Here is a 27,167-nt window from a genome sequence, read left to right as displayed (position 1 = left end):
AGTTGATTTCGTCACCGTACATCGCTGTATTTAATGACGTTTGCATGAGGTATGAGGTATGTGGTTTGCGATATGTAATTCGAGTCTAAGGGTTGAATGGCTACTTGAATATCTACACAGATAACGTAGATCTAGGTGTCGGATATACTATAGGATCTAAAGTCCTGTCCAGGTAAATCTATTAATATAGCACTATATCGTGGCATCATCGACTAGTAAACAGATGTTGATCATTGGCGGGCCTCATCCCTATGAAACCCATCAAAATCCACATGTACGTCAAGCTATCTTTTGACGGATAGCACGGGGTACAGGCCGGAAGAGTTACCTGAAGGCACATTGACCATTCCAGAGCCCTTTGGTCCGAAATGGGAGAGCTGGGCGAAAGGGGCCATGTAATTGGAAACTCGCTGATTGGTGGCCGAGTTATACCCGTCACATGCCTTGTATCGAGATTACGGTCCCGGTACATCCCCAGGCAAACACACAGGCCACGAAGGTTGAATATGAGAACTTCACATAGGGAAGACAATATGGAGAGAAAAAAGATCGGCTATATATCCTACGTATGAGCTATTGTCTAGGGTAGTAAATCCTGAAAAAATCCAGCCAAATCTCGAGATTTCTCGGCTATAAGCAGCCTCTATCAAATTGCCCAGCCCGTCTTGCCGTCGCATGCGGCAGGCTTACTTTAGTACAATACCAACGTATCGTATCGCCGTGGTAACAGCGGTTACGGCTCTACTCCCGGTCCCCGTAGAACCTTTCTCCCACTCAAAACCAAGCTTTAATCCTCTTCTTCCTTTCGATCTCTTCTTTTCTCATACTACTCTCCACTCTCATAGTTTGGTGAATAGCTCTTGGATGTGCAATCCCATCTCGTAGAGCTTCCATCATGATTTCTACACGCCTCGCGCGCGCTGGTGCGCTGGTACGTCTTCCCTCCCTCAGCTCCAGCTTATTATTGCCACATGGCAACAATCCTGAGTGCCAGTCGATTCTTGATGGATGGATAACTAACTTGTCTTGAATATAGGCCCCTAAGTTCCGTCTTGTAAGCAACGACCTTGTTTCCAGGCTTCAAAAACATGTCGCATGGCACATGTGCTGGCGTGCATGATAGCTCTGACATAGCTACACCTGCAGTTACTGACTTTTCAATGTTTAGATGACTGGAAGCCGGGCCTTCGCTACTACCGTTGACCCCCTCGACCAGAAGGTTGAGATGACCAACCACGAACATGTGAGTGGCTGCCAGCCTAGCGCCCAGAACCCGGCGTGGAGTACGATTCCAAGCAATAGCGACTAACCTATTTCATCTTAGGGTCACTACATCAACTACAAGAAGATGTCCGAGAACCTCGCCATCGTCCGTTCCCGTCTGCAGCGCCCTCTCACTTTCTCCGAGAAGGTCCTGTACTCTCACTTGGACGACCCCCACGGCCAGGACATCGAGCGTGGTGTCTCTTACCTCAAGCTGCGCCCCGATCGTGTTGCTTGCCAGGATGCCACCGCCCAGATGGCCATTCTGCAGTTCATGTCCGCCAACATGGAGCGTGTCCAGACCCCCACCACCGTCCACTGTGATCACTTGATTGAGGCCCAGGTTGGAGGTGAGAAGGATCTTGCCCGTGCCAACGACATCAACAAGGAGGTCTACGACTTCCTTGCCTCCGCTACCGCCAAGTACAACATTGGTTTCTGGCGCCCCGGCTCCGGTATCATTCACCAGATCGTTCTTGAGAACTACGCTTTCCCCGGTGCTCTGATCATCGGTACTGACTCCCACACCCCCAACGCTGGTGGTCTCGGTTGCGCCGCTATCGGTGTCGGTGGTGCTGATGCCGTCGACGTTATGGCTGGTCTCCCCTGGGAGTTGAAGGCCCCCAAGGTCATTGGTGTCCGCCTCACTGGTAAGATGTCCGGCTGGACCACCCCCAAGGATATCATCCTTAAGGTCGCTGGTCTCCTCACCGTCAAGGGTGGTACCGGTGCCATCATCGAGTACCACGGTCCCGGTGTTGACTCCCTGTCCTGCACTGGTATGGGTACCATCTGTAACATGGGTGCCGAGATTGGTGCTACTACCTCCATCTTCCCCTTCAACGACCGCATGTACGACTACTTGAAGGCCACCAAGCGTCAGCACATTGGTGACTTCTCTCGCCAGTACGCTGAGTCGCTCCGCACCGATCCCGATGCCAAGTACGACCAGCTCGTTGAGATCAACCTCGATGAGCTCGAGCCCTACATCAACGGTCCCTTCACTCCCGATCTTGCCACCCCCATCTCCGACTTCAAGAACGCTGTCAAGGCCAACAAGTGGCCCGAAGAGCTCAAGGTCGGTCTGATCGGTTCTTGCACCAACTCCTCCTACGAGGATATGTCCCGCGCTGCTTCCATCGCCCAGGACGCCATTGACCACGGTGTCAAGGCCAAGTCTCTGTTCACCGTCACCCCCGGTTCCGAGCAGATTCGCGCCACCATCGCCCGTGATGGTCAGCTCGAGACCCTCGAGGAGTTCGGCGGTGTCATCCTCGCCAACGCCTGCGGACCTTGCATTGGTCAGTGGGACCGCAAGGACGTGAAGAAGGGTGAGGCCAACTCTATCATCTCCTCTTACAACCGTAACTTCACTGGCCGTAACGACGCCAACCCCGCCACCCACGCGTTCGTTGCCTCTCCCGATCTGGTCGTCGCCATGACCATTGCCGGTACTCTCAACTTCAACCCCCTCACCGACACCCTCAAGGACAAGAACGGCAAGGAGTTCAAGCTCAAGGCTCCCTCCGGTGACGGTCTTCCCAGCCGCGGCTACGATGCTGGCCGTGACACCTACCAGGCTCCCCCCGCCGATCGCTCCCAGGTCTCCGTCAATGTCTCGCCTACCTCCGATCGTCTCCAGATTCTCGCTGGCTTCGCTAAGTGGGATGGCAAGGATGCCCTCGGCATGCCCATCTTGATCAAGTGTAAGGGTAAGACCACCACTGATCACATCTCCATGGCTGGCCCTTGGTTGAAGTACCGTGGCCACTTGGACAACATCTCCAACAACATGTTGATTGGTGCCACCAACGCCGAGAACGGTGAGGCCAACAAGGTCAAGAACTGCTTCACCAAGAAGTACGACGCCGTCCCCGCCACTGCCCGTGACTACAAGGCTCGCGGCGTCAAGTGGGTTGTCGTCGGTGACTGGAACTACGGTGAGGGATCTTCCCGTGAGCATGCCGCTCTCGAGCCCCGCCACCTCGGTGGTCTCGCCATCATCTGCCGTTCCTTCGCTCGTATCCACGAGACCAACTTGAAGAAGCAGGGTATGCTTCCTCTGACCTTCGTCGACCCCGCCGACTACGAGAAGATCGGACCCGAGGACAAGGTCGACCTCCTCTGCACTGAGCTCGCCGTTGGCAAGCCCATCACTTTCCGTATCCACCCCAAGGACGGTGGCGCCGCTTTCGACATTCCCCTCCAGCACACCTTCAACGAGTCCCAGTTGGAGTGGTTCCGTGACGGCTCTGCCCTCAACACCATGGCCCGCAAGGCTGCTCAGGCTTAAATGCGCTTCTGGTGTCGTGACTCCCCAACCTTAAAACCTTCAAGTGTTTCGGTTATCGCCGAGACACCTGTGTAAACTACGTTCTCTTGTGTGTTGAACAATTCAGATACATGCTTCTTGAAAACCACGGTGTCACACGGCAGCTATTTGATTAGTTGGCTATTGCCCGTGTTCTCTTTTCAAGAGCAGGATACGAGGAGTTGCGCTCTGGGAAAAATTATGATGAACTTGTGTGTTTTTGTAGGCCTGTTTTTCTCGGCCTTGCGTTGATTCCCGATATCTGGGTGGGCTCAATGGATATAACTCTTTTGATTTTTACATCACTGTCTTTGTATGTTAGAAATGGCATACATACACAATTTCCTTTTGTTTTTTTCAACTGGTTCCTTTCATAGATCGTAGATGTGTATACAAAGTATCTCAACCATGGTCCGTCATAGTAGACAGCCATGAATGTCCCACAGTAATCCACTTGACACCTCAGACACATCCAAGGCTGAGATAAGCTACCGAGGCTCAGTTTCTGCCCCGCGTCGGTTGGACTTCAGTATAAGATTGACCTGGACGCCATCAGACCGTCTTATTCCCTCATTGGTTCGAGTTTAGCACTTTGATATTTTCAAGTCCACCTCTACATCTCATTGCAAACCTATACCATCGAATAAGCCTAGAGCATCTTGCATGATAAGCCACCCATCAGTTGACTGCTGATCTGCACTTCAGGACAGATATAAAGATCGGGTTGTTGAGAATCCTCCCTTCCATCTACTATCTCCGCCTCATTCCGAAATATGGCGACCCAGCTCGTTCAGCTTCCAGAAGTGGAGCGCCTTAGCGCCTCAGTCGTGAGGATTTTAGGCGGGAATCCGGGGAAGGTGAGTGCATAGATGCCATCAAGTCAGTATACCACAGCAAGCTGATCGATAGCACCAACACAATACAGTTCACACTCCAAGGTAAGCATCTCACTCCCTCCCAGCCCAGAAGAAAATACCTAACCATAAGCCAGGCACAAACACATACTTAATTGGTCGCGGCCATAAGCGAATCTTAATAGACACAGGCGAAGGCAAGCCCACATGGGCAGCAAACCTTCAATCCGTGCTCTCCGAAGAAAATGCAACAGTGCACCAGGCCCTCCTGACACACTGGCACGGCGACCATGTCAGCGGGCTGCCGGATCTGCTCAGAATCTGTCCCCAGGCTCAGATCTTCAAAAACCAGCCTGATTCCACTCAGACGGATATCCAGGAGGGCCAGGTGTTCTCTGTCGAAGGTGCTACTTTGACAGCATTCCATACGCCTGGACATACGGTTGACCATATGGTATTCATGCTCGAGGAGGAGAATGCTATGATTACGGGTGATAGTAAGTGCGGCTATTTAATCCAACCCTTCGATGGAAATGATACACAATGTCCCTCGAAATATCTAACCCAAATCTACAGACGTCCTAGGCCACGGTACATCCGTCTTCGAAGATCTCAAAACCTACCTCAGCAGTCTGCACCGCATGCGCGACCGCGTCGCCTCGGGCCGGGGATATCCCGGACACGGGGCGGTGATCGAGAACGCCGGTGCGCGGATCACTGAGTACATCAAGCACCGTCAGCAGCGGGAAGACGAGGTCCTGCGCGTGCTGCGATTCGGTAAGCTTGATGTAGCGGACAGCGAGTCGGCGCCGGAGCACAGGCAGGCGTGGACGCCTATCGAGTTGGTCAAGCGTATTTATCGGGACGTTCCTGAGAATTTGCATTTACCGGCTTCGCATGGTGTGTCGCAGGTGCTGTTGAAGCTTGAGGATGAGGGGCGGACGGTTCATGATTCGGACTCTGGGAAATGGAGTCTTGTGAGTGAGAAGTCGGCTTTGTAGTTGTATAGCTGTATGGTTTTATTCGCTATAGAACCGAAATGGGATCTAAATAGATACGTTTTGTCTTAGAATAACATTCGACGTCAGCACTCGGTCACTCGTCTTCCTGGTTAGGCCATGTTGTACAAAGTCAGAATGACCAAAAGACGAAGAATTTACTGTTGAGAAATATCTCTTTTGAATCGCATGGAAATTATAGCACGATATCCCCTTCCCTTTATATATTTCCCTGCAGTCCCATGTGAGTGATATTGAGGCCCACCGGTAGTTCCAACAATTCCAGGAGTGACGTTCACTTTCCGGTCCCCCGCTTTGCCCTCACCTTTCACCTTTTTTCTCTCCCTCCACACACTCGCCATATCTTGTTTGGTATTACTGCTAGCAGGTATTCACCTATGGAGATAGATTGCTAGTTTGGTGCTCATCCGGAGTCAATATCCACTTGTTCCAAAGGTTGGTTCGCATTCGTCATGATCTCCAAGGGTTTCCCCGCCTCCAAAACCGACTCTAATCGCATGTTCGCTCGAAACTACAGGGTCCACTTTGCCTCGACTACAACTTACAGCCCTTATTCTAATCCAAATAATCCCATCCTCTACTTTCGCCCGGCATCCGATCCATCACCATGCCTTCCGTCGAGCCCAAGCATGAAGCTCGCCTGCTTCTGGTCTCAAACCGTCTGCCGATCACAATCAAGCGGTCTGATGATGGAAAATACGATTTTTCAATGTCCTCAGGAGGTCTGGTCAGTGGTTTGAGTGGTCTCTCAAAATCAACCACCTTCCAGTGGTACGGCTGGCCCGGTCTGGAGGTTCCTGAGGACGAGATCCCCGTCGTGACGCAGCGCCTCAAGGATGAATACGGCGCTGTACCAGTTTTCATTGATGATGAGCTGGCAGATAGACACTACAATGGGTTCTCCAGTCAGTTACTCCTGCTCCCCGCAAGCCCTTGGAATGTACACTGATGCTTCGTTTTCCGAATAGATTCCATCCTCTGGCCTCTGTTCCATTACCACCCTGGCGAGATCACCTTCGACGAGTCCGCCTGGGAAGCTTACAAGGAAGCGAACCGTCTTTTCGCAAAGGCCATCGCGAAGGAAGTACAGGATGGCGACTTGATTTGGGTGCATGACTACCACCTGATGTTGCTTCCGGAGATGCTGCGCGAGGAGATCGGCGATAGCAAGAAGAACGTGAAGATCGGGTTCTTCTTACATACACCGTTCCCTAGCAGTGAGATCTACCGAATCCTCCCCGTGCGGAATGAACTGCTCTTGGGTGTCCTGCATTGCGACCTGATCGGCTTCCACACTTATGATTACACGCGCCATTTCCTAAGCAGTTGCTCGCGTCTACTGTTAGTATACCCTACGCGGCTTGATGTTCATATCTAACCGGATTAGTGGTCTTGCAACTACGCCTAATGGTATTGAGTTCCAGGGCAAGATTATCACATGTGGAGCTTTCCCCATTGGTATTGACCCCGAGAAGTTCAAGGAAGGTCTGAAGAAGGAGAAGGTCCAGAAGCGTATTGCTATGTTAGAGCAGAAGTTCCAAGGTGTGAAGTTGATGGTCGGCGTCGACCGTCTTGATTACATCAAGGGCGTGCCCCAAAAGTTGCACGCGCTCGAAGTGTTCCTCAGCGATCACCCAGAATGGGTTGGGAAGGTCGTGCTTGTACAAGTTGCCGTTCCCAGCCGACAGGATGTCGAGGAGTACCAGAATTTGAGGGCCGTAGTGAACGAACTGGTGGGTCGGATTAATGGAAAGTTCGGTACGTATTCCCCTTTGGTGTTCTGAACGAGGCTAATCGTCTTTCAAGGCACGGTCGAGTTCCAGCCTATCCACTTCCTGCACAAGTCCGTCAACTTCGACGAACTCATCGCTCTCTATGCCGTATCAGATGCCTGCATTGTCTCATCTACCCGTGACGGCATGAACCTGGTGGCCTACGAGTACATCGCCACCCAGCAGAAGCGCCATGGAGTGTTGGTGCTTTCTGAATTCGCCGGAGCAGCCCAGAGTCTGAACGGTAGTATTATTGTGAACCCCTGGAACACCGAAGAACTGGCAGGCGCCTACCAAGAAGCCGTGACCATGAGCGACGAACACAGAGCTCTCAATTTTGCCAAGTTGGACAGATACGTGTCCAAGTACACTAGGTACGTCACCCTATCCCTGCCAAGCAGCCATCCTGTATCTTTCGTATTTCGTATTTCGTTCCCGACTGACCATTTTCTAGCGCATTCTGGGGCCAATCCTTCGTCACCGAACTCAAGCGGATATCAGCCCACTCTGCCGATAAGTTCCAATCCAAGAAATTGGCGGAAACGGATCCGAGCGAAAGACATGTGCCACCCCAAACGCACGCGTAATAATCTTTTTATGTTTCTCTTCCGAGACATGTTGTTCCCAGTTTCCTGGTGCTCTGCTGTCGGAACGGGTATTTCAAATGAAACTAGATGGCCTTCACGAACATGGATGAGGCGAAATGTATTTTCTTAGGGGTTGTTTGGTTCTGCTTCTATTTTTGTCTTCTTAAATCTGAATTCTGTATACAGGTTTTCCTTCTAGACCAGACTTATACAGAACATATCAGAATACCGATCCGGATTAACAGTTTATCCGAGTGATCATATCTCTACAGTCGCGGAATGCCCGGAGGTGGAGGAGTAACGTTGCTTGCGAAAATGAGTAGGTGCAGGAGGCGTGGTGTAGTAACTGCATTCTGTTGGTCGGATGCTCAAACGTGAGAGGCTAGAGCAGTCTGGAAGGCTTTGCCGTGTTATTGGGTCGGGTCGTCTCCTCAACTAATGAAATGGGACTCAGTCCTTGCTCAATGTTCCCCGACTCTCCGATGGGAATGTTTTCCGCTTGTTGGTAGTAATTCTAAGTGTGAAAGAATGTCAGCAGACATCCTGCCTCTACAGACAAATATACATTATCTCCGAGGCCATGACCCCTATATGTACATGACAGCCTGCGCCATCGCAAACAGGGGTTAGTAATTTTTGAATCGTCGGGACTCGGTACTCCGATCATCATAAGGGTGTTTGACCTGCTTATACGGCTCGCTAGTTAACTAGTTAGTTACTTTGGAAATTCCCCAGTAAGCATGTAACAATTAAGCCGTTAGGTAGAAGTGCTCGAGGGCGACTATATGGTAAGCTATAACATGATGTGGATCTTGAATCATGAGAGGGATCATTTTACTCGAACCCATCGAAGGGTCTTTACAGTACTTCTGTTTCACCCACCCCACTGGGTTGTTCAAAATAGACGTGGCTAGCGCTGAGCTTTTTTGAGACGCCTCACCCAACGAACAGGGAGACGTGTCTAGCCCCTCAAGTTGAAATTGGTGGTTACCAATCGAAATAAAATATTGCTTCACATATACGAAGAAAGGTCTGGTAGTAGCCGACGCGTTCAACTGTAGTCTAGAGGAACTTCCGGTGACTGTAATTGGTTGATCTTGAGCTCGTCTGTATAGCCACTATAGATCATGGCATAACGGATGAAAAGAGGGCCGAATGATGCGTGAGAGACGATCGTAGTTGGTTGAACTATACGGTCAGCAAGAATAAATGAAGAAGCCCTGGAGTATGTGAAGAGTGAAAAAGTGACCTCTAGGTGGTCCCTTTTTCACGCTTCTAGTCTAGCGCCGCGCGGGGATACAAGGCTGATCAGCTAGCCCAGCCTTCCTCTTTCTACTTTCTATCGCATTTCTACTTATTTTCTCTGTATACCTTCTCTCTATATCTCCTCTCTATACCTTCCATTCCATTTTATACTCCGTCTTTCTACCTATATGCCTCTCGCTACACTCTGGATTTGTGCCAGCGAGCCCTAAAACACAGAGCTTGTTGAATATTCGCTCTGACTATGAATTCGACTGATGCTCTTGCCCGTATCAGAGAGCGAGCTTCATCCCCTCACATTGGTGAGAAAACCGATTCTGAATACCTCCAAGAGGTAGGCACCCATTTTACAGTGATTAGTATGAGAACTGATACTAGGGTGAAGATTGTTAGCTTGCTTATCCTAAACAAGAACTTCCTACCTAAAGATATCAATCGCTCTTTACGAGAAGCGTTCGGAAAGCATTCTTCGCATAGAGCAGTCCCGTTGCGTAACCGCGAAGATGCTCTCCATCGCGTACGATGCCTGGAGCGTGAAAACATTAAAACTCCGGAATTCATGCAAGATTTTCTCCCTCTCTATAAAGATCAAGGTTCCTTGTTCTGGTCCGGTGGAGTATCGATTTCTACCGAGCATATTTGCCAGAACGTTCTTAGCAGTATATTCTATGCAAATGAGCGAGGAGCAACTGCAGATTCCATTCGACGGGCGTTTTACTGCTTGGCCCTCTATCAGGTGATTCAGCGCACAATCGAGCTTCACGGCGCAAAAACATTTACCTCTAAGATTGCCTCCTTCTGCGCAGACATGATACTCGGGGACTCAAAAAACGGAAACCCTCAAAGCAAAACCGACGTAGTGCAGCAGCTGAGGACTGACTACAAAACCGGGGGTGTATATGAACCATATGCACAGAAAGCAGGTTACGGGATTATTTTCTACCTTTTCGTTTTGCCGTCCAAAATGTGAGCTATTGTTTCTCTCTTCTTATCAATGCAGACTTTGTGCTGATGCAGACAAGATACGAGAAATATTTAAACAGAACCGAAGATGTGCAGACAGTTCTCTCTCATTACGAATCTACTGGCTTCCAACAGGAAGAATTAAGCATCTCTGCGGCGTCTAGCATAATGGGCGATATTACCAATCGTTTCAATTCTCAGATCTCTATTTTTAAGCACGGCTTGGGTACACCAGATCATTCCATCACGCCCAGGATTCCACAGGCTCCCATGCGCAAACGTAGAAAAGATTTGCCGAACCGGACAGTTTCCAAAAAAAGAAGAACTGCCGACCGAACTGGACCATCATGTCCTGTCAATCTCGATTCGCTGCCGGACCCAACAATCAACCCAACAAGCAGCCTTCAAATACTCGATTGGCAACCTATACCCAATGCGTATGCTTTTCAGCCAAACTGTGACAATGTGCAGGCTATTTCATTTGATTATCAGTCGGCACCAGATGCTGTGCAAGGCAGACAAGGCCACAACCTTCGAGCCGACGCTGGAACATTGGGAGTCGCACTAGAGACTTCAGGCCCGGACCTTGAAACACAGACCAACATGCAGAAGGAGTACTCAAGCCAAGTCTTGAATGACATTTTTGGGTCAACTTCGGGAACTCCGAATGTGCACCAGTCCTTCTATTCAGAATGCAATCAAGGCCATGTATCGCAAAGTGCGAGTGATCTACAAGCGTATGCCTTCCTGCCTATGGCTTCTGATCGCATGATGGAGAATGGGCTTTGAATTTTGGTCATCAAGTGACTGATCCCACTGCCTAGAAGCTAATAGTCGAAAGTCCTGACTCGCGATCTCGTTTTATTGAGTGTGTGATGATGTATATTTGCAAACAGTTAATCGGCTTTTTTGTGGGATTCCTTTAATATTGCCTTTTCCGATTCGTCATAAATTACCTACCTCAATTCAAGTATTTTATAGTCTCTGAGTCCTAAAGCACCGGGGGAAAAAACCGATATGGTTGAGTATTATATATTCATTCATAGCCTGTTCATGATGTTCATATAAAGCAAAAGCATCCATGGATGTCCCATGGGTGGATATGGCGGGGCTACCGCCTTTTTAGAGTGCACGTGATGCGGCATTATATTGTAGCCCCGCCGCGACTTCCCATGGGTTCCCTCTACGATGTATAAATTTATTTGGGATATTCGACCTAGCACTTCCATTTCGATTTTCATAACTACAGCGTTTTTCTGTCACTTGCTGTTTTAACACTGCTGTGTGGATCCACTTCCTCTGGTTCCTTCTTTAGCCACCATCAATGTCTACCGCTCCATCGGCTTTCGACTGCGAAAACGTGAAAATCAGCGCTGCACAAGCCTGGGAGAAGGAGGTATGCAGAGTCGCCCAGGCCTTATTCAAGCCAAAGAGCTGTGCATTTGCAAGGTTCTTCCCGACAGATGCCTGCAATGAGCCTATAGCGGCGAGTGTTTCAGAATATCTCAAAGTGAGTAACCCATTACATGTATTACGATATACAGTCTGACAACAAGATGGACTTAGGCAAAGTCCCTGCCAAATGCTAAGATTAAATCATGGAATACCGGCGGATTTGTCTTCTTTCCAGGAGAGACACGCGTTGCGGGGTCCTTCTCGATCATGATTCCTTTATACGTATCTGGCAATGTTGAAATGAATGGGTTGGTGCTGGACACGGATCACCATTACCACATCCAAAAAGACAGTATGATTCAAGTGTCCGAGAATTCTAAATTCGTGATGCTGCTCGTATCGGATTTAACATTGGCATAAACAAAGTCCGAAAGATGACTGGCAGGTCTCAGGCTCAATGCTATTGAACACATGTCCATTCCTATTTCTGCCGTATTGGTGTTGGACGTTGATCGTTTTTGTGGTTGAATTTCATATCAATGACATATTTTACTGTATATACTCCAAATGAAATCTTGGCCCTGCTATTGTCTGTACATCCAAAAAAGCATATCTATAAAATCTGTGACACTATCAAATAAGGGACTAGAAGGCGAGCGCCATTATCGTCGCAATTTTGTTGCTCAACCTGGAGCAGAAGCCCTAGTTTTGTGTTCAAGTAACATTAGCTCTACCGAAATAATCCTAAGCCAATAATAACCATCAGAGAGCCCCAGAGAAGCAGCTTGACCGTAAGAGCATCGGTGGGATGACTAGATGTGATAACCACTCCAATATGCAGCTCTGTATGCATAGGACTGATGATGGGATTCTGGCATGCAACCAAAGCACCTAGCTGAGCTGTGCAACTACTATGGTCATTTAGTATATAAACAGCGAAATTCCCCATAGGAAGATAGCCCATTAATTCTCAAGCAATATCCTGCCTTACCAGCCATTTTGTAAGAAGAAATGTCGAAGACGACGCGCATCCTCAACTTCTTTTGGGTGTCGTCAACGAAGTAGTAGCGGAAAATACAGTCCAAACCGAGTTCACGAAACTGATACCATCTTTTCCGGAGCTTGCAGCAGCTACGAATGCGTCTGTGGAGTAAGAGAGACTGCTGAGCCTCCTCATATTTTCGGTCACTAATGCACCTAAAGCTCGAGACCACATGCTACGCCAAAATCTGATGGCAGAACGGACCCTCTTCACGCCGTCTTCCGAATCACTTCGGATGACAATCGGGTGTTAACTTCAGTGCATTATTATGTTAATGCACTTGGGGGCAGGCATGTCTGGTTTTCGAGGCCCAGGTATAATGGCGGGAAACAAGTCAATGAGTTCTTCGTTAAGGACGAGCAATCCGGACAGAGTGGAAGTAAGTGATGGAGAATGAGAATTGGATTGGCCAGCTACGGAACTACCTATGCAGACCGCTCCGAAATCATTCAGTTCAGTGATAGCAGTCTGTGGGTTTAATGAATGATAATTGCTTGTTGATAATGGTTCAGCCCTGTACTCGGCCTCGTAGCCGCGATCAACAATATAATACTACCTAGGAACATTCAGTATATTGAGTTACTACATAACCATGTAAGCAAAGAAGCAAGGGGATGGCCCCCCTAAGAATTCGGGCACAAAGTCATAAAACCTTTCTTTTGTTTGGTTGAAATTAGTTTTACTAGCTGGGCAGGTTTTCCACCAAATCGATGGACATTTGCAGTAGACGCATTTAATGCAATAATAGGGATTCAGTGTTAATATTGTAGATCTATCTTCACATGCAGGCTATGGTTGATGGTCGCAGAAGACTGGTGGCTGAGATAAACCAAAACAAGGCCTTTTACTTTAGCCCACTTGAGTGGATCAAGAGCTGGACTTGATTAAGAGCGTAGGGATGCTGGGGACTGGTCAGCCATGCAAATAAAAAGTTTTACGAATGGTTTTTCTTTAATTGAGAGAGTATTCCAATGAGATATCAAGGCAGTTATTCTGAAAGCAAGGTGATAGATGGTGAGATAAAGGTGATGTGAGGTTCTGACTACGAGGGAAGAAGTGATCAACCAGATGGTAAAAGATAATGTTAATGGAAGATGAGGAAACTAGCTACTGTACTGAAGCCTGTCTATATAGCTTCGTACTATAAAGTAAGCCAGATTCTATCTACCAGAACACAGAAGAAGCATCTCTGCAGATATATAAAGGAAAGCGCTGATGCGGCAAGCTGCGCGTTTGCCGATAAGCTGTCTATCAGAGAAGAGAAAGAAAGGGAAAGGAATGCCATATAGAAGGTCTATAAACTGTATAGGGTGACAGTGAGCCCGTCAGAATGTATCAAAAGGTATTGCCCTTAAGGTCTTAGTACCTTAGAAAACAGAGGGTCTATAAAAAAAGGCTCTGGAGCAAGCTTCTTCAGTGAGTGAAGAGAAAATGAACTATCCAAAAGACTAGGAGCAAACAGGGAAAATCATGTGACATCCTAACATAACTGTTATATAACCAACCCCCTGCTGATCCGAATTATTGTCCTGTTGTTAATCAATATGGCTTTATTTCGACAATCACTTTGGAAAATCCCCCATCCTGGGCACTTGGTTTGCCCAATGTCGTCCTTCTCTCGAGTTACCTCCCTGCCATCACCTATAGAGGAGGAACAATGCCCTACTTACGATCCTAAGAAATACTATCCCGCTCGCATTGGGGAGACCATTGGTCGATATCGCATCGTTTCGAAGCTCGGCTGGGGTGCTAGTTGCACGGCTTGGCTGGCACAAGATGTTTCCCGGTTAGTCGAATAATCAGTTCTCAGTGCCATATCTTTTCTAATACCGTGAAGCTGGCGATTTCAGTCACCCCGATACGTAACCTTGAAGATCACAAATCTCGGAGAAGGGGAAAAGAAAGCCACGGAAGGAGAAATCGCAATTTCGCAGCATATTGCTACCTTGAATTCTGATAATGAAGCTATCCGATACGTCCGGCTGATCAAAGAGTCGTTTTTGGTTCAAGGGTCTCACGGGCAACATATTTGCTTGGTCTTCGAGCCATTACGAGAGCCAATTTGGTTTCTTGGAAGACACCTTGGGAGAGTCGGCGTGCCTCCAAACATTGTCAAGGCATTTTTGCGGATCTTACTTCAAGGTCTAGACTTTCTCCACTCCGAGTGTCATGTTATACACACTGGTGATTCACTACTTGTCTTCCTAAAAATGGTGTTGACTTTCTAACCGGCCGCAGACCTGAAAGCTGATAACTTCCTTATTGGCTTTGAACACGCTAATGTTATTCAACGATATGTCCGCCAGCAAGAGCTCGATCCCGCACCGCACGTGTTTCGGGACGGGCGTCCTGTATATCATTCTAGACCAGACTTTGGACCACTGACGAAGGGGGTAGGTTTAATAAAGATCTGTGACTTCAGTGCTGCCGTCTTCGGTGATGTGACAACACCACACAACCATGACATCCAGCCTATACCATTCTGCGCACCCGAGGTCCTCTTAAAGGCCGGTTGGACTTATAGCGCTGATATATGGAACTTGGGAACAGTGGTACGTAGCCAAAAGTAAGAGCTATCTACCACATGCTATATCTCACACCATTCACAGCTGTGGGAGCTCCTTGGTGATACAACACTCTTTGGCGCAGGTGCACAGCATTCCCTGGAGGCGCACATTGCGCAAATGATAGGACTTCTAGGTCCGCCTCCCTCGCAATTTCTGAAGACATGTGACCCATCCATATGTGGTCGTTTGTTCTCAGCCCAGGGTATGTTTTCGCCATATTCCGAGATATGATGGACTCTGATTCACTCGCATGTGTAGGGGACTTCAAATTTCCTCATCTGATTCCACCTGAAAGCTTCAATTTCTCGAATGTGGTACCTGCTGTCCTCGAAGGGGAGGATAAACGTCTTTTTATTGAGTTCGTTCGCAAGATGCTTCAATGGGAACCTGAACGTCGGTTGACTGCAAAGGAACTTTATGATGACCCTTGGCTTCATATGTTGTAGTGGCTTATGAAACTAGAGTCAACGCTACCTGGTGTGCAATTTGTCTTTGACTTTTAGGGCAAGGTTTATTATTTACTTCGAATCAAATACGAGGCAAGCCGATTAGGGACTATATGACAGTAACTAACTACCCCGCACAATCCATAGCTGGTCATTCAAGATATCAGTAAGCCCTACTCTGCCCGCCGGCATATTGGTTGTGGCTAAGTAAATCTGATCCGGTGCATATAACTAACTCGTCATGCATGCTGATCACCAAGCAGTTCATTAACCCACCGCCCAAATCTCGAAATCCTGTTCTGAACTTCTCACGACGCCAACAGCTGTAGGCTACCAACTATGCCAGAAACTTTCCGTTTCTGGACTTGTTGTGTCTCCGAATGTTCCGCTGCTGCTGCGATCGATGTCGGTCTCTGTGAACGCTGTAAGCAGCATTTTTGCGCCATTCACGCCATCTTCCCAACCCATTGTTGCAAGGTACCCACATCATGTAAATTCCTACTAGCTGGGGCGTTCTAATCCGACCCTAGAAATACCCTCTTGACGAAGATGCATGGACGACTGCCCAAACAGAAGAAGTAACAGCCCTTCGACACATGGTGAACGACAAAATCCTTCTGCGTCGAGCTTCCGAACGCAACAGAGGCCTCAATTGTGAATTTGACCCCTCGGACCCTCTTGGACAGAAGCGGATGGGCGGCATGAATATCCATCTTCGAATCATTTTTAGCGATGGAACGGCCTGGCTTGCTCGAATACTCCGGCAAAACTACACCTCATTCTCAGACGACTTTAGCAATCTCTGTTTAAAGAGCGAATGCGCCACTTTGAAATGGCTCGAGGATATTAACGTGCCATCGCCTAAACTCTACGACTTCGGTCTGCGCAATGACCCCGAGAATGAGGTTGGGGTTGCGTATATGTTGATAGAGGAACTCCCCGGGACACCTTTACTTCTCCTTAGTCCATCAGAGGAGCAGTTGCGCAAACTGTACAATAGTTACGCCGACATCTTGTACACTCTCTATAAGTACCCCATTGACCAAATCGGTGCTCTCTCTTTACAACCAAATGGTACTATCTGCATAGGCCCCATCGTAGGCGATCGCTCAGGTACATTTTCGCAGATGGGACCTTTCAGCAACGCACGAGAATACTACACGACATGGGCAGAGAAATATCTCGAGATGATCTGCGACCACCAGCTTTTCACTCGATACTCTGTCAATGCCTACCTCATCTTCAAATACCTCAAGGAACTGGCAGAACAAGGCCAGTGGAATGGATTTGAATCGAGTATCGACAATGGCCCCTTCTTCTTAAAACACATGGATGACAAAGGCGACCATATACTTGTGGATGAGGATTATAATGTCACTGGTATTATCGACTGGACGTTTGCTAGGGCGGTGCCGATGTATGAGGCATTTGGTCCTTCACTGTTGACAGCAGATATGAACGATATTTACCAAGGCAAGGCTGGGCGATCCCCGGGTGACAGAATCCTGGCCGAGGCTATACAGACCAAGGACAAGACTTTGGCTCTCTTTGTCGGTGGCCCTGACCTGGTTCGCCGCTTCTCCTTTGCTCTCGGAATGGGCATGGACATGCCTTGGAATGAAGCAGTTGATTTGTTCCAAGGCATTATATCTACGGCTGAAGGTATCGGTTTAGAGTTTGACTGGGATGTCTGGTGTCAAAATCGTATAGCTCAGTGGGCTGGTGATGGGAGGTTGCAAGCCCTTCTACTTGAATTGGGAGAAGCCTAGAACCTCAAACTCTCTGATCGAATTGAATGATTGTCAGGAAGATAACAGCAAAATTTTGATTCTGGGGCGTTTCATTATCCGGGCAAAAATTCCGCATTGTCGTGATGGTCCATAAGAGATATCTATGAGAGAGCCGAGGTAGCAGTTGGGACGGAGTTAAGAATCTGCTTAGATAAATTAGATACTCTAAAGACTTGCAAATAATCAGAAGTGTAAGTACAATTTCTTAAAATATGAAGGTTTGTTATCAAATTGCCCATCCAGTCGATCCATGGATGTCTTATACTAGAGTGCAAACAGTGCAAACATGCTTCCCCGAGAAATTCTCGAAATCCTCAACTGCAAACACCTCAAGCTCGCAACCATTTGGGCGGTCACCATCACCAACCACCTGCTTGACCACCTCTAATTACTCGTCTTCTCCAATTCCACCCAACTACAATTGGAAGAGCAACCGCCTGCTCCCCCACCAACAATGGCACCAAGCCACCTCCTCCGGGCAACAATGCCTCTCCGAGCCTCAATCACGACACCTTTGTCCCTGTCACGCCCCTCAATCCTCCAATCAATCACATACCTCACCACGCCTCTCCGCAATGCCTCAACAACTACTCCAACCCCTACACAGCCGCAGACCACCGGGACAGAAACAAAAGCGCCCTCCCGACTGCGCAAATACGCCTCAGCCCTGAAGACCGGCACCGTAGTCTCCGTCGGCCGCATGGACCGCACAGTGGGCGTCAGCCACCGCCACACCCTCTGGGACCGACACATCCGCAAGTTCTACCCGCAGGAAACGCACTACCTAGTGTCCGACCCCCGCAACTCCCTCCGCAACGGCGACATAATCGAGTTCTCGTCCGGCGCGCCGAAGAGCCGAAACGTGCACCACGTCGTCGAGCGCATCATCACGCCTTTCGGCGATGCGATCGCAGACCGTCCTCCTGTGCTGTCGAAGGAGGAGCGCGAGGCTGAGCGTGAGACGCGCTGGGCGGCTAAGTATCTGCGTCGTGAGTCGAGACGGCTTGGTCGTGAGGTGGATCTTGTGGAGGAGGCCGCTAAGGCGGGTGTTCCGGTGCCTAAGGGTGAGGTGCTTTCTACCGCGCAGCTGATTCATCGCATTCATGCGGAGAATGAGCGCGTCGGAAAGGTTAAGAAGCTTGTGCAGGAGAGACTGGCGGAGGCCGAGAGGGTTGGACAGGAGAGTGTGAAGGAGGCTAAGCAATGAGCAGTTGGCTTCTACTGAGAAGTGTACGTTTAGCTCTTTTTGGGACGGACTTCAGTATCTCAACTGCCGGATTTGTCCTTCGGCCTCTGTGATGTTGCATATCGGAGGTCATGTACTGTATTATACCGCTTCAATCTATTTTCATTGGCATTGTGATATGCTGTATTCCTGGGGTGGATTTTCCAACTAAAAAACTAAAGATAGGCTGAAGTATGTATGAGAAGGAGAGCCATCAACATCAAAAAACCCAAAAACCAACAGTGGACATCGTAAACATGGGTTTAGCCTAGACGAAACCGTCTATTCCAATCCCTAATCATTTGGAACAAAAAAGAAAGTCACTGGTATCATAGAAGAATAACCAACTCCTTTACCCAGAAACGGCAAACTATGCCCGCCAAATCCCGAACCCACCCCGGCAAGAGACGCAGTGCTCCCCCAAGCATTGGATGGTGCACGACCTCATCTTATTTCCATTGCTCGCTCGAAGGTCATGCCGCCCAGACCCGGACCTTGAGATCAACACTGCCAGTCGCCAGAACACATCGAATGGACATCTTTGTCGCATTAGGGTCTTCTTTTGCCCCATTAGACGCAGCCGGTGCACCGTTCGTACCCTCCTTTGCACCGGCATCCTTAAGCAAAGGCGGTGCCCACCGAAGCGAACTGATGAAGTGGTCGTGGGCCGCGATCGTGCGCACACACTTGCATTCTTGCGTGAGATCCCAGCACCGCATGGTCTTGTCGTCAGATACCGAGAGAAGGTATTTCCCGCCGGGATGGAAGACCAATGAGCGGACCCAGTTGTCGTGACCAACGAGGGTTTTGATGCAGTTTCCGCGGGTATCCCAGAGACGGATAGTCTTATCGCGAGAACCAGTAGCCACAAACTCGGCGGACGATGATGCTGGCGGTGGCTTCTTTAGCCCCGCAAGAGCTGCGAAGTGAGGGTAGCTTGTTGCCGGAGCGAAGGCTACACACTCGATATAGTGTTCATGGCCCAGGAATGTTGACTTGGTATCACCAGACGAGATATCCCACAGACGTGCGACTCGATCGTCTCCACCGGAGAAGAGGAACCGGCCGTCTGGGGATGGTGTAACATCTCGAATCCAGTCTCCATGTCCCTGCATGGATTTGACACAATATCCAGTTGTGACGTCCCATATGCGCAGTGTGAGATCGCGAGAAGCCGAGACTAGCAGGTTTCCTGACATGGGAGACCCTGCAGCTCCGGATGGAATGAACCGAATTGCTGAAACACTGTGGTCGTGCCCTGGAAGGGTTCGGATGTTCTTATACTCGTCAGCCGGGTCCCACAATTTGATCGTTAGATCTGACGAGCATGATGCAAGAAGTGTGCCTCCACGCGGTCCACCATAATCGACGTCTAACACTGCTCTGGTATGTCCTTTGATTGTGCGCTCTAGTTCACCCAGCTCCCAATCCCAGATCTTGATTGTGGTATCGTCTGAGCCGGAGGCCAATGAAGAGAATACTGGATGGAAAGCGAGGCACGATACTGGCGAGCGGTGTGATTGGAGGTCATGACGCGCTGGTGCTCGAGGCAGCCAGGTAACGGGGTCTTGGTTTTTGCGATTCAGCGAAGTCGGGGTTGCGGTATCCAGCTCGGACTGGAGTGCAGCGCATCGTGCTTCCAGTTCCATGATCTATACCAGAATTGCAGGTTAACAAGAGGTAGACGTGTTGGTATGCCCGGTCGTCGCACCTTTTTCTGTAACCGGACTACACTCGTCCATTTCTTCTCCAACAGGCCTTCATATTTCTTTAGTGTGCTCTCGTCAACTCTGATCGAGTCGCCTAGTTCTTCTCGTAAAGCGGCGGAGCTGTGGTGCAAATTCACAGAGGTAAGGTAGGCGATCATTCCTTTATGTCTGTCGCAAAACACCATCAGCGATCACCCCTAAAGGAAACAGATCGGGTCACATACAGCTCCTCCGCCTGCCGCGTTGTGAGAAGTTGGCTCATGATGTTATATGTGCTCTCTGTTCTCTCTGCTCATCCAAATGCGCATATACCAAGTTGGTTCGGAAAACTGCGATGGAGGGGGAAGTGGTGTGAGCGGTGTCGAGGGGAGTCGGGGGGAGTTAGGGGGAGGCTAGAAGTTGCAAATTGAAGAATTGATCCAAGAGAAGTAAGAGAAACCGAAGAATAGAGAGAAAGAGAAGAAGAGAAGATAAATATGAAGGGCACGTTGTGATCCACCGCGGGGAGGGAGAACAAAACAATCTTCGCCAAGGCTTTTGTTTACTTTCCTCCAACTTCAACTGTTGATTTTCTTTAACTCCTGTTGGTTTCGACTATTATCAGCCACTCCTTTCAATATACAATTTGGCACTTTGACTGAGATATTCATGTTCTGGTCAAGATCAGTGTCTTATTAAAGCAAGACAAGTCCGTCTTTGATACCCTTTGGGCATCAACCCAACACAGTACGACCATCTGAACCCCCCGAGACACCCCGGAAGAGCCCCCGCAACACCAACTCAGAGCCTTTATATCTGTCCCCGGAACTCTCTTTGATACTATGCGCACTTCTGCTCAGATACCGCAGAACGTGCTGACTCCTTTTTTTCCTAGAATCCGTTGATAGTTCCCGCCCGTCGTCAAAATGGCTGAAGTCCCAGAGGACTTCTCCTCCTTACCCTTGCCCGACCGGTTCACTCATAAGGTGCGCTCATCCCTGCATAACTAGCCCGACCGATAGAATTACGGAAATCTGACTCCGATGCACAGAACTGGAAAGTTCGAAAGGAGGGATACGAAGATGCGAAAGCGCAATTTGAAAAGACCCCCGATGAATCACATCCGATTTTCGGACCATTCATACAAGATCCCGGCTTATGGAAAGGGGCGGTTGCAGATTCCAATGTCGCGGCACAGTCCGAAGGTCTGGCAGCATACTGCGCGTTTTTGAAGTTCGGAGGAGTCCAGGCCTGTACGAGGTGCGTCAACCCCGGTCCCAGTCGCGACGCCTGAACCCGCTGACAACATTCCCATCTACAGGAGCCGCACGTATACAATTGGTCCTATTGCTGAGAAGGGTCTCCCATCTACACGACCGGCCGGTAAAGCCTGCGCGCAGGAAGCTATTTTATTATGTGTCGAATTAGACAAGGCCGATCCGGTGATCGAGGAGCTACTACCTATGCTATCACACAAAGTACCTAAGGTGGTCGCCGGATCTCTCGCAGTTTTCACCCTCATTTATCACAACTTCGGCTGCAAGATTGTCGATCCGAAGCAAACCTTGAAGGCGCTGACCAAGGTTTTTGGTCACCCTGATAAAAATGTCCGCGCGGAAGCACAAAACCTGACCGTGGAACTCTATCGCTGGCTTCGGGAGGCCATAAAGCCTCTGTTCTGGGCCGATTTGAAACCTGTGCAACAGGGAGATTTAGAGAAACTATTCGAAACTGTGAAGCAGGACCCCACGCCGAAGCAGGAGCGATTCACCCGGGCACAACAAGATGCCATGGCTGCGGCCAGCGCTGCACCGGCGGGTGAGGAGGGTGAAGTACCAACTGGGGACGAATTTGATGAGGAGGAGGATGTAGTGGTTGTTGATGCTTTCGACCTGGCGGAACCGGTTGATGTTATCAAGAAAGTACCAGAAAACTTCCATGATCAATTGGCCTCGTCAAAATGGAAGGACCGCAAGGAAGCGTTGGACGCTCTCTATAATGTGCTTAATGTTCCCCGAATCAAAGATGGTCCCTACGATGAGATCGTGAGGGGATTAGCCAAATCTATGAAGGACGCCAACGTCGCTGTCGCCACGATAGCTGCGAACTGTGTGGACGTGTTGGCCAGGGGCCTGCGCAACGGATTTACCAAATACCGAAGCACCATTATGTCGCCCATGTTGGAACGTCTGAAAGAAAAGAAGACGACTGTCGCAGATGCTTTGGGCCAGGCGTTGGATGCTGTCTTCAGCACGTCGACCCTTACAGACTGCTTGGAAGAAATCCTCGAGTACCTCAAGCACAAGAACCCACAGGTCAAACAGGAGACTGTCAAGTTCTTGGTTCGTTGCCTGCGTACAACCCGCACGGTACCAGCCAAGGCAGAGCAGAAAGCGATCGCCGATGCTGGTACAAAGCTATTGACCGAGTCAGCCCCGGCAATCCGCGAAGGAGCTGCTGAAATCCTGGGTACATTAATGAAGATCCTGGGTGAACGGGCCATGAATCCGTATCTTGACGGACTTGACGAGATTCGCAAAACCAAAATCAAAGAGTACTTCGGGACCGCTGAAGTCAAGGCCAAGGAGCGACCCAAGCCTATTGTGGCACCTCCAAAGCCTGCTGCCCCCGCTGGCAGGAAGGTCGTTGGCAAGAAGCCGGCAACGGGGCTGAAAAAACTAGCCCCCGTAGCCGCTCCACCTGCCCCAGAAGAACCCCCGGCCAGGCCTGCAGCCAGAGGAGTCCCTTCAAAGCTCGGTGCTCCAAAGGCCGGCGGTCTTCCAACTCCTGGATCAGGTCTCAAGCTGCAACGGAAACTTGCTGGCCCCGGAAGCACTGCGTCGCCGGCAAGACGAGTTGCTGCACCCCCAGAGGAAGATATGCCCCCCCCGCCAGCAGCTCCCAAATTCGGTCTTGGCCGTGGACTTGCGGGTCGGCCTATTGCCAGACCGTCGGCGCCTCTTGAACCTCCTGCCCCTACCCCTGCCGCCAATGCTTTGGCAGACGCCGAGCGTGCCGAGTTAGAGGAATTACGGGCAGAGAAGGAGAACTTCAACCGAACTGTGGAAGATCTGAAGTCGGAACGTTCAAGGCTCAACTCAACGATCACCGAACTTCAGAATCAGAATGCACAGTTGATTGAGGACCACACCCGCGATGTCTTGAGCATCAAGGCTAAAGAGACTCAACTTGTTCGCGCACGGAGTGACGCGGAAACCGCCGAGGGAAGTGTCCAAAAGCAGCAAAGAGAGATCGAAAGATTGAAGCGTGAACTCGCACGAGCACTTCGCGCGTCTGCCATAAGCCCGCCTAACGCTGGCTCCGACGCAGGGAGCATGGGCATGCCAGACACAAACTCGATGTATCAAGATCACATCGGCAATGGCAATGCTGCTTCACGATCTGGTCTCCACATGGGGTCCCGCTTCGAAAGCTCGCGTCCTCGAAGCTATGCCTCTGCCACTCCCAGTGAGGAGAGGGAGAACAACGGGATGGAATCGCCAGGACCCAGTAGTCGCAATGGCGGCCTAGGCCGACGAAACTTGAGCCCTACATACAATTACTCGGCCATCGGTAGCCCAACGCGCTCATCCGTCCGAAACTCCAATACAAATTTCAACGAAGACGATCAGCAGCACCCCCGATCTTCTGAACCAGCAGAGAATTGGAAGCGAGCCGCAGAAGTCACTAGTCAACTAAAGGCGAGGATCGAACAAATGAAGGTGAGTGATTGTTTATCCGATTACGTATGTCTTGTACTAACAAGAATGTAGGTACGCCAAGGGCTTTCACGACCTCCTCAACGTTAATGACCAAATGACCGCGATCACGTTTATGTCTCGTCCTTCTTCATACTATACACCTTCTTCGCTTGCTTTTTGCTTCAACCTGTGTCTTTAGATGGGGTTTCTCCGTTTCATCATTCATATTAAAATCGGCGGTGAGCATATCTGGTCTTCTGGGAGCATGGTGGCTGGCTGAGCTTTTGGGTTTCTTTGTACTTTTTCTTTTCTTTTTTTTTCTCTCTTAGCTTTGGCCTTGGACCTCTGTATCTTGCTGTAATTTCATCATACCAGCCTCGTGTTCTCTTATTCTGCTCATGGCTATTGATTCCTAGTATTTAGTGTAATAAAGCTGTTATTGCTATCTTGCTAGTTCTCTCTCTCTCTCGTGTCGGCTCTATTTTTGGAAACATAAGCCGTCGCCTTCTATGACTGGCCTGAATAAGTGCCCCTCAATGATGTGACGGTGAATGAGTGCTGAAGTGGCACTAGTGGACGAGTATAAAACCCACTAAGACTACCCCTCCTTCCTTAATTTCTTCTTACTTCTCACATCTCCTCTTCACATCTCCTCTTACCCCTTTACTTCACATATCAATTCACAATGGGCTGGTTCGATGGTGACTATTCCCCTTATACTACCTCGATACCAACCTTCGACTAACTCCCATCTCTAGACGACTCCAACCAGGCTCAGGCCTACAACACCTTCAACGGCCAGCAAGAGCACGATCCCTCCATGGTCCACGAGCTGATTGCCGGTGCCGCTTCCTACGAGGCAGCCAAGGCCTACGAGAACCACGTTGCTGAGAACGGTACGTAGACAGCCCCACCCAGCTGAGCCAGAGAAAAAGCTAATATTAATTTGGCAACAGGCGAGCCCCCCAGCCACGAGAAGGCCAAGGAGATCCTCGCTGGCTTTGCCGGTGCCTTTGTCGACCGTGAGGTCGAGAGCCGCGGCTTGGACTTTGTTGATGCCGAGAAGGCCAAGTACGAGGCCAGACAGCAGGTCAACGATGCTTATGACAACAACGGAAACCAGTTCTAGATGACGACCTTGTGGGTGTGGCATGTGGATATATTATCTGTATCTAGTCCAGTTATGTTGTATGTAGCATGTGTCGGAGATGTGTTTCAGGGGGGATTAACCCCTCAATCTCACTCTTACCTACCGTATTACCCCACCTGATCTTGTAGTGTTGTTAAATCTTGAATGAACGGCCTGCTTCTTCGATGCAGGTCCGTTTGATAGCAGTACATATATGTATGCAGATGATATGTGCCAAGACGGGACTATCCTTTAGAAAAAAGACTTGGTATTCTTGGCAGGTGTCAGGTCGCATGAAGTCGGAGAGAAGGGAGAAACGGAAGGGGAGAAACAAATTCCCCGATTCAGCGAAATGTCGGTCAAGAGAATTTTTTAACTACCGTCTGCTTGTTGACTCTTAAGACAGATTACATCAACATTATACAGATTAACTACACTTAACAAGATCATCTACTAATTTACTACAATACGAAGCAGACGACATGAATGCCTAGTTCTGATGGGCTACAAAGACCATCAATAGATTGAACAGGTAGAAAAATGCATTCATGGGTATCTGCAGAAAGGTGGTACATGGGAGTTCGTGAGAGAAAATGTGTCTTTTTTTGTTAGAACAGGATCCAAAAAGTGCCAAAAGGCTCTTTCGCACCCATCTAAAGCTAAAAGAGTTGGCCGTCAATAGATCGTCAAAGCCTTGGAACACCTTGTCGTTTCCCATAACAACTTATTATTTTTGAGCGCTTCGATTAGAAACGATCCCGTCAAACAGACATCAAAGAAAAGCTGTAGTTACACAAGCTTAAACCTTGATGGCGGCATCGAGAGCCTTACGCTTCTTCTCGATGCGGGCGTTGGCCTTGGCGCCCATGATACCACCACCCCAGTGGCGGCGGGAGTCCTCGTTCTTGTCGGTGTAACCCTCCTTGATGGCGGAGAGGAGCTTGGCGAACTCGGCCTTGTCCTCAGCGCGGGTCTCGGTCAGGGCGAGAACGGCGGAGGTCTTCTTGTGGACGACTGTGCCGAGACGGGCCTTGCCCTTGACAATGGCGTAGGGGACACCCATCTTGCGGCAGAGAGCGGGCAGGAAGACAACCAACTCAATGGGGTCAACATCGTGGGCGATGAGAACGAGGGAAGCCTTCTTGTTCTCAACGAGTCCGACGACGTGGTTGAGACCGTACTTGACGTGGTAGGGCTTCTTGGAGACATCCTCCTTCTTCTTACCGTCGGCGACGGCGGTGGCCTCCTGGACGAGACGCTCCTTCTTCTCGGCCTTGGTCTCAGGACGGTACTTGGAGAGGAGCTTGAAGGTCTGGGCAGCGGTGTTGCGGTCGAGAGTGGCCTGGAACTGAGCGATGGAAGGAGGAACCTTCAGGCGCATGTTCAGGATCTTCTTCTGGCGCTGAAGACGGACATACTCGGGCCACTTGACGAAGCGGGAGAGGTCGCGACGGGGCTGGATGTCCTGGCCGATACCGAAGTTGCGAGTGCGCTTCTCGATAAGGGGGTTCTGTGGAGGGAAGGTTAGCATCTTCCAATGCACTCCTACTGGGAAGAAGAGAAACTAACCTTGGCAGCCTTCTTGCCAGCGCCAGCCTTGCCCTGGGGGTAGGGCAGAGCGGCGGTCTTCTTTCCGGACTTAGTAGGAGGCTATCATTGAGGAAGAAGATCAGCGTGCTGTTCACATAGTGCTGCATCTTCTTTGAACTCTAAGGAGAGCATGAGCCAAGCCGTGTTACGAGCATTGACTCCATGCTTCCAGCCATATCATCACACGATGCGCGACACATCTCTTTCGAGGCTGTGCGCGATCGGCGGAATTGCTTAGATCAGAGATCTGAAGCAAAGCGAATATCGTGAGACATCGCAGGAGAGAACTAGAAGAAGCCTCTGATGTTATCAAGAGACAGTTTGGGTACTCACCACCATTTTGTCGACTGGGATTGCGCTGATTGACGGTTGACGGATGAAAAAGGGAAAAGTTCGTGTGGATGCACCTTATGAAGTTTCTGTGGGTCACGCTAGTGCTGTCATGTGACTAGGGCCTAGGGCAAACGGTTAGGGCAGATTTACTCGGCCACGTGACAAATCACATGACATATGATATCTCATATTCTGGCAGGCGCGCTGAGACCTCAGGCTTTAATTCGCG

The 27,167-nt window shown here is 49.6% G+C and overlaps 11 protein-coding genes across 11 annotated transcripts; 9 read left to right on the top strand and 2 right to left on the bottom strand.

The window, feature by feature from the left end:
- Nucleotides 1-895: 895 nt before the first annotated feature.
- Nucleotides 896-3,556, top strand: acoA (aconitate hydratase ACO1; the record flags this gene model as incomplete). Its single annotated transcript, XM_057191234.1, has 4 exons — nt 896-931; nt 1,037-1,054; nt 1,169-1,243; nt 1,325-3,556. The coding sequence occupies 4 exons, from the start codon at nt 896-898 to the stop codon at nt 3,554-3,556; spliced, it is 2,361 nt and encodes a 786-aa protein (XP_057037370.1).
- A 791-nt stretch (nt 3,557-4,347) lies between these two features.
- N7518_010307 (uncharacterized protein) lies at nt 4,348-5,429 on the top strand (the record flags this gene model as incomplete). The annotated part of the gene is made up of 4 exons (XM_057191233.1): nt 4,348-4,431; nt 4,500-4,512; nt 4,566-4,925; nt 5,005-5,429. The coding sequence occupies 4 exons, from the start codon at nt 4,348-4,350 to the stop codon at nt 5,427-5,429; spliced, it is 882 nt and encodes a 293-aa protein (XP_057037369.1).
- A 625-nt stretch (nt 5,430-6,054) lies between these two features.
- Nucleotides 6,055-7,806, top strand: N7518_010306 (glycosyltransferase family 20 protein; the record flags this gene model as incomplete). The annotated part of the gene is made up of 5 exons (XM_057191232.1): nt 6,055-6,352; nt 6,416-6,788; nt 6,835-7,205; nt 7,254-7,593; nt 7,674-7,806. 5 exons carry the CDS (start codon nt 6,055-6,057, stop codon nt 7,804-7,806), a joined length of 1,515 nt encoding a protein of 504 aa, XP_057037368.1.
- A 1,507-nt stretch (nt 7,807-9,313) lies between these two features.
- N7518_010305 (uncharacterized protein) lies at nt 9,314-10,821 on the top strand (the record flags this gene model as incomplete). Its single annotated transcript, XM_057191231.1, has 2 exons — nt 9,314-10,035; nt 10,113-10,821. The coding sequence occupies 2 exons, from the start codon at nt 9,314-9,316 to the stop codon at nt 10,819-10,821; spliced, it is 1,431 nt and encodes a 476-aa protein (XP_057037367.1).
- Nucleotides 10,822-11,356: 535 nt separating this feature from the next.
- Nucleotides 11,357-11,621, top strand: N7518_010304 (uncharacterized protein; the record flags this gene model as incomplete). The annotated part of the gene is made up of 2 exons (XM_057191230.1): nt 11,357-11,542; nt 11,577-11,621. The coding sequence occupies 2 exons, from the start codon at nt 11,357-11,359 to the stop codon at nt 11,619-11,621; spliced, it is 231 nt and encodes a 76-aa protein (XP_057037366.1).
- A 4,457-nt stretch (nt 11,622-16,078) lies between these two features.
- On the top strand, nt 16,079-17,251 carry N7518_010303 (uncharacterized protein; the record flags this gene model as incomplete). Its single annotated transcript, XM_057191229.1, has 1 exon — nt 16,079-17,251. The coding sequence occupies one exon, from the start codon at nt 16,079-16,081 to the stop codon at nt 17,249-17,251; it is 1,173 nt and encodes a 390-aa protein (XP_057037365.1).
- Nucleotides 17,252-17,726: 475 nt separating this feature from the next.
- N7518_010302 (uS17 family ribosomal protein) lies at nt 17,727-18,479 on the top strand (the record flags this gene model as incomplete). Its single annotated transcript, XM_057191228.1, has 1 exon — nt 17,727-18,479. The coding sequence occupies one exon, from the start codon at nt 17,727-17,729 to the stop codon at nt 18,477-18,479; it is 753 nt and encodes a 250-aa protein (XP_057037364.1).
- A 491-nt stretch (nt 18,480-18,970) lies between these two features.
- Nucleotides 18,971-20,468, bottom strand: N7518_010301 (WD40 repeat domain-containing protein; the record flags this gene model as incomplete). The annotated part of the gene is made up of 3 exons (XM_057191227.1): nt 18,971-20,149; nt 20,209-20,374; nt 20,431-20,468. 3 exons carry the CDS (start codon nt 20,466-20,468, stop codon nt 18,971-18,973), a joined length of 1,383 nt encoding a protein of 460 aa, XP_057037363.1.
- Nucleotides 20,469-21,111: 643 nt separating this feature from the next.
- Nucleotides 21,112-23,994, top strand: N7518_010300 (putative spindle pole body component; the record flags this gene model as incomplete). The annotated part of the gene is made up of 4 exons (XM_057191226.1): nt 21,112-21,171; nt 21,237-21,445; nt 21,507-23,907; nt 23,959-23,994. The coding sequence occupies 4 exons, from the start codon at nt 21,112-21,114 to the stop codon at nt 23,992-23,994; spliced, it is 2,706 nt and encodes a 901-aa protein (XP_057037362.1).
- Nucleotides 23,995-24,571: 577 nt separating this feature from the next.
- On the top strand, nt 24,572-25,015 carry N7518_010299 (DUF3759 domain-containing protein; the record flags this gene model as incomplete). The annotated part of the gene is made up of 3 exons (XM_057191225.1): nt 24,572-24,587; nt 24,645-24,782; nt 24,843-25,015. The coding sequence occupies 3 exons, from the start codon at nt 24,572-24,574 to the stop codon at nt 25,013-25,015; spliced, it is 327 nt and encodes a 108-aa protein (XP_057037361.1).
- A 799-nt stretch (nt 25,016-25,814) lies between these two features.
- N7518_010298 (60S ribosomal protein eL8) lies at nt 25,815-26,944 on the bottom strand (the record flags this gene model as incomplete). The annotated part of the gene is made up of 3 exons (XM_057191224.1): nt 25,815-26,525; nt 26,585-26,665; nt 26,939-26,944. The coding sequence occupies 3 exons, from the start codon at nt 26,942-26,944 to the stop codon at nt 25,815-25,817; spliced, it is 798 nt and encodes a 265-aa protein (XP_057037360.1).
- Nucleotides 26,945-27,167: the final 223 nt, after the last annotated feature.

The sequence above is a fragment of the Penicillium psychrosexuale genome, assembly GCF_028828465.1.
Source record: "Penicillium psychrosexuale strain IBT 29551 chromosome Unknown utg000006l, whole genome shotgun sequence".
NCBI lineage: Eukaryota > Fungi > Ascomycota > Eurotiomycetes > Eurotiales > Aspergillaceae > Penicillium > Penicillium psychrosexuale.
The sequence above is the reverse complement of the archived record's forward strand: the minus strand, read 5'-3'. Positions and strand labels throughout refer to the sequence as shown.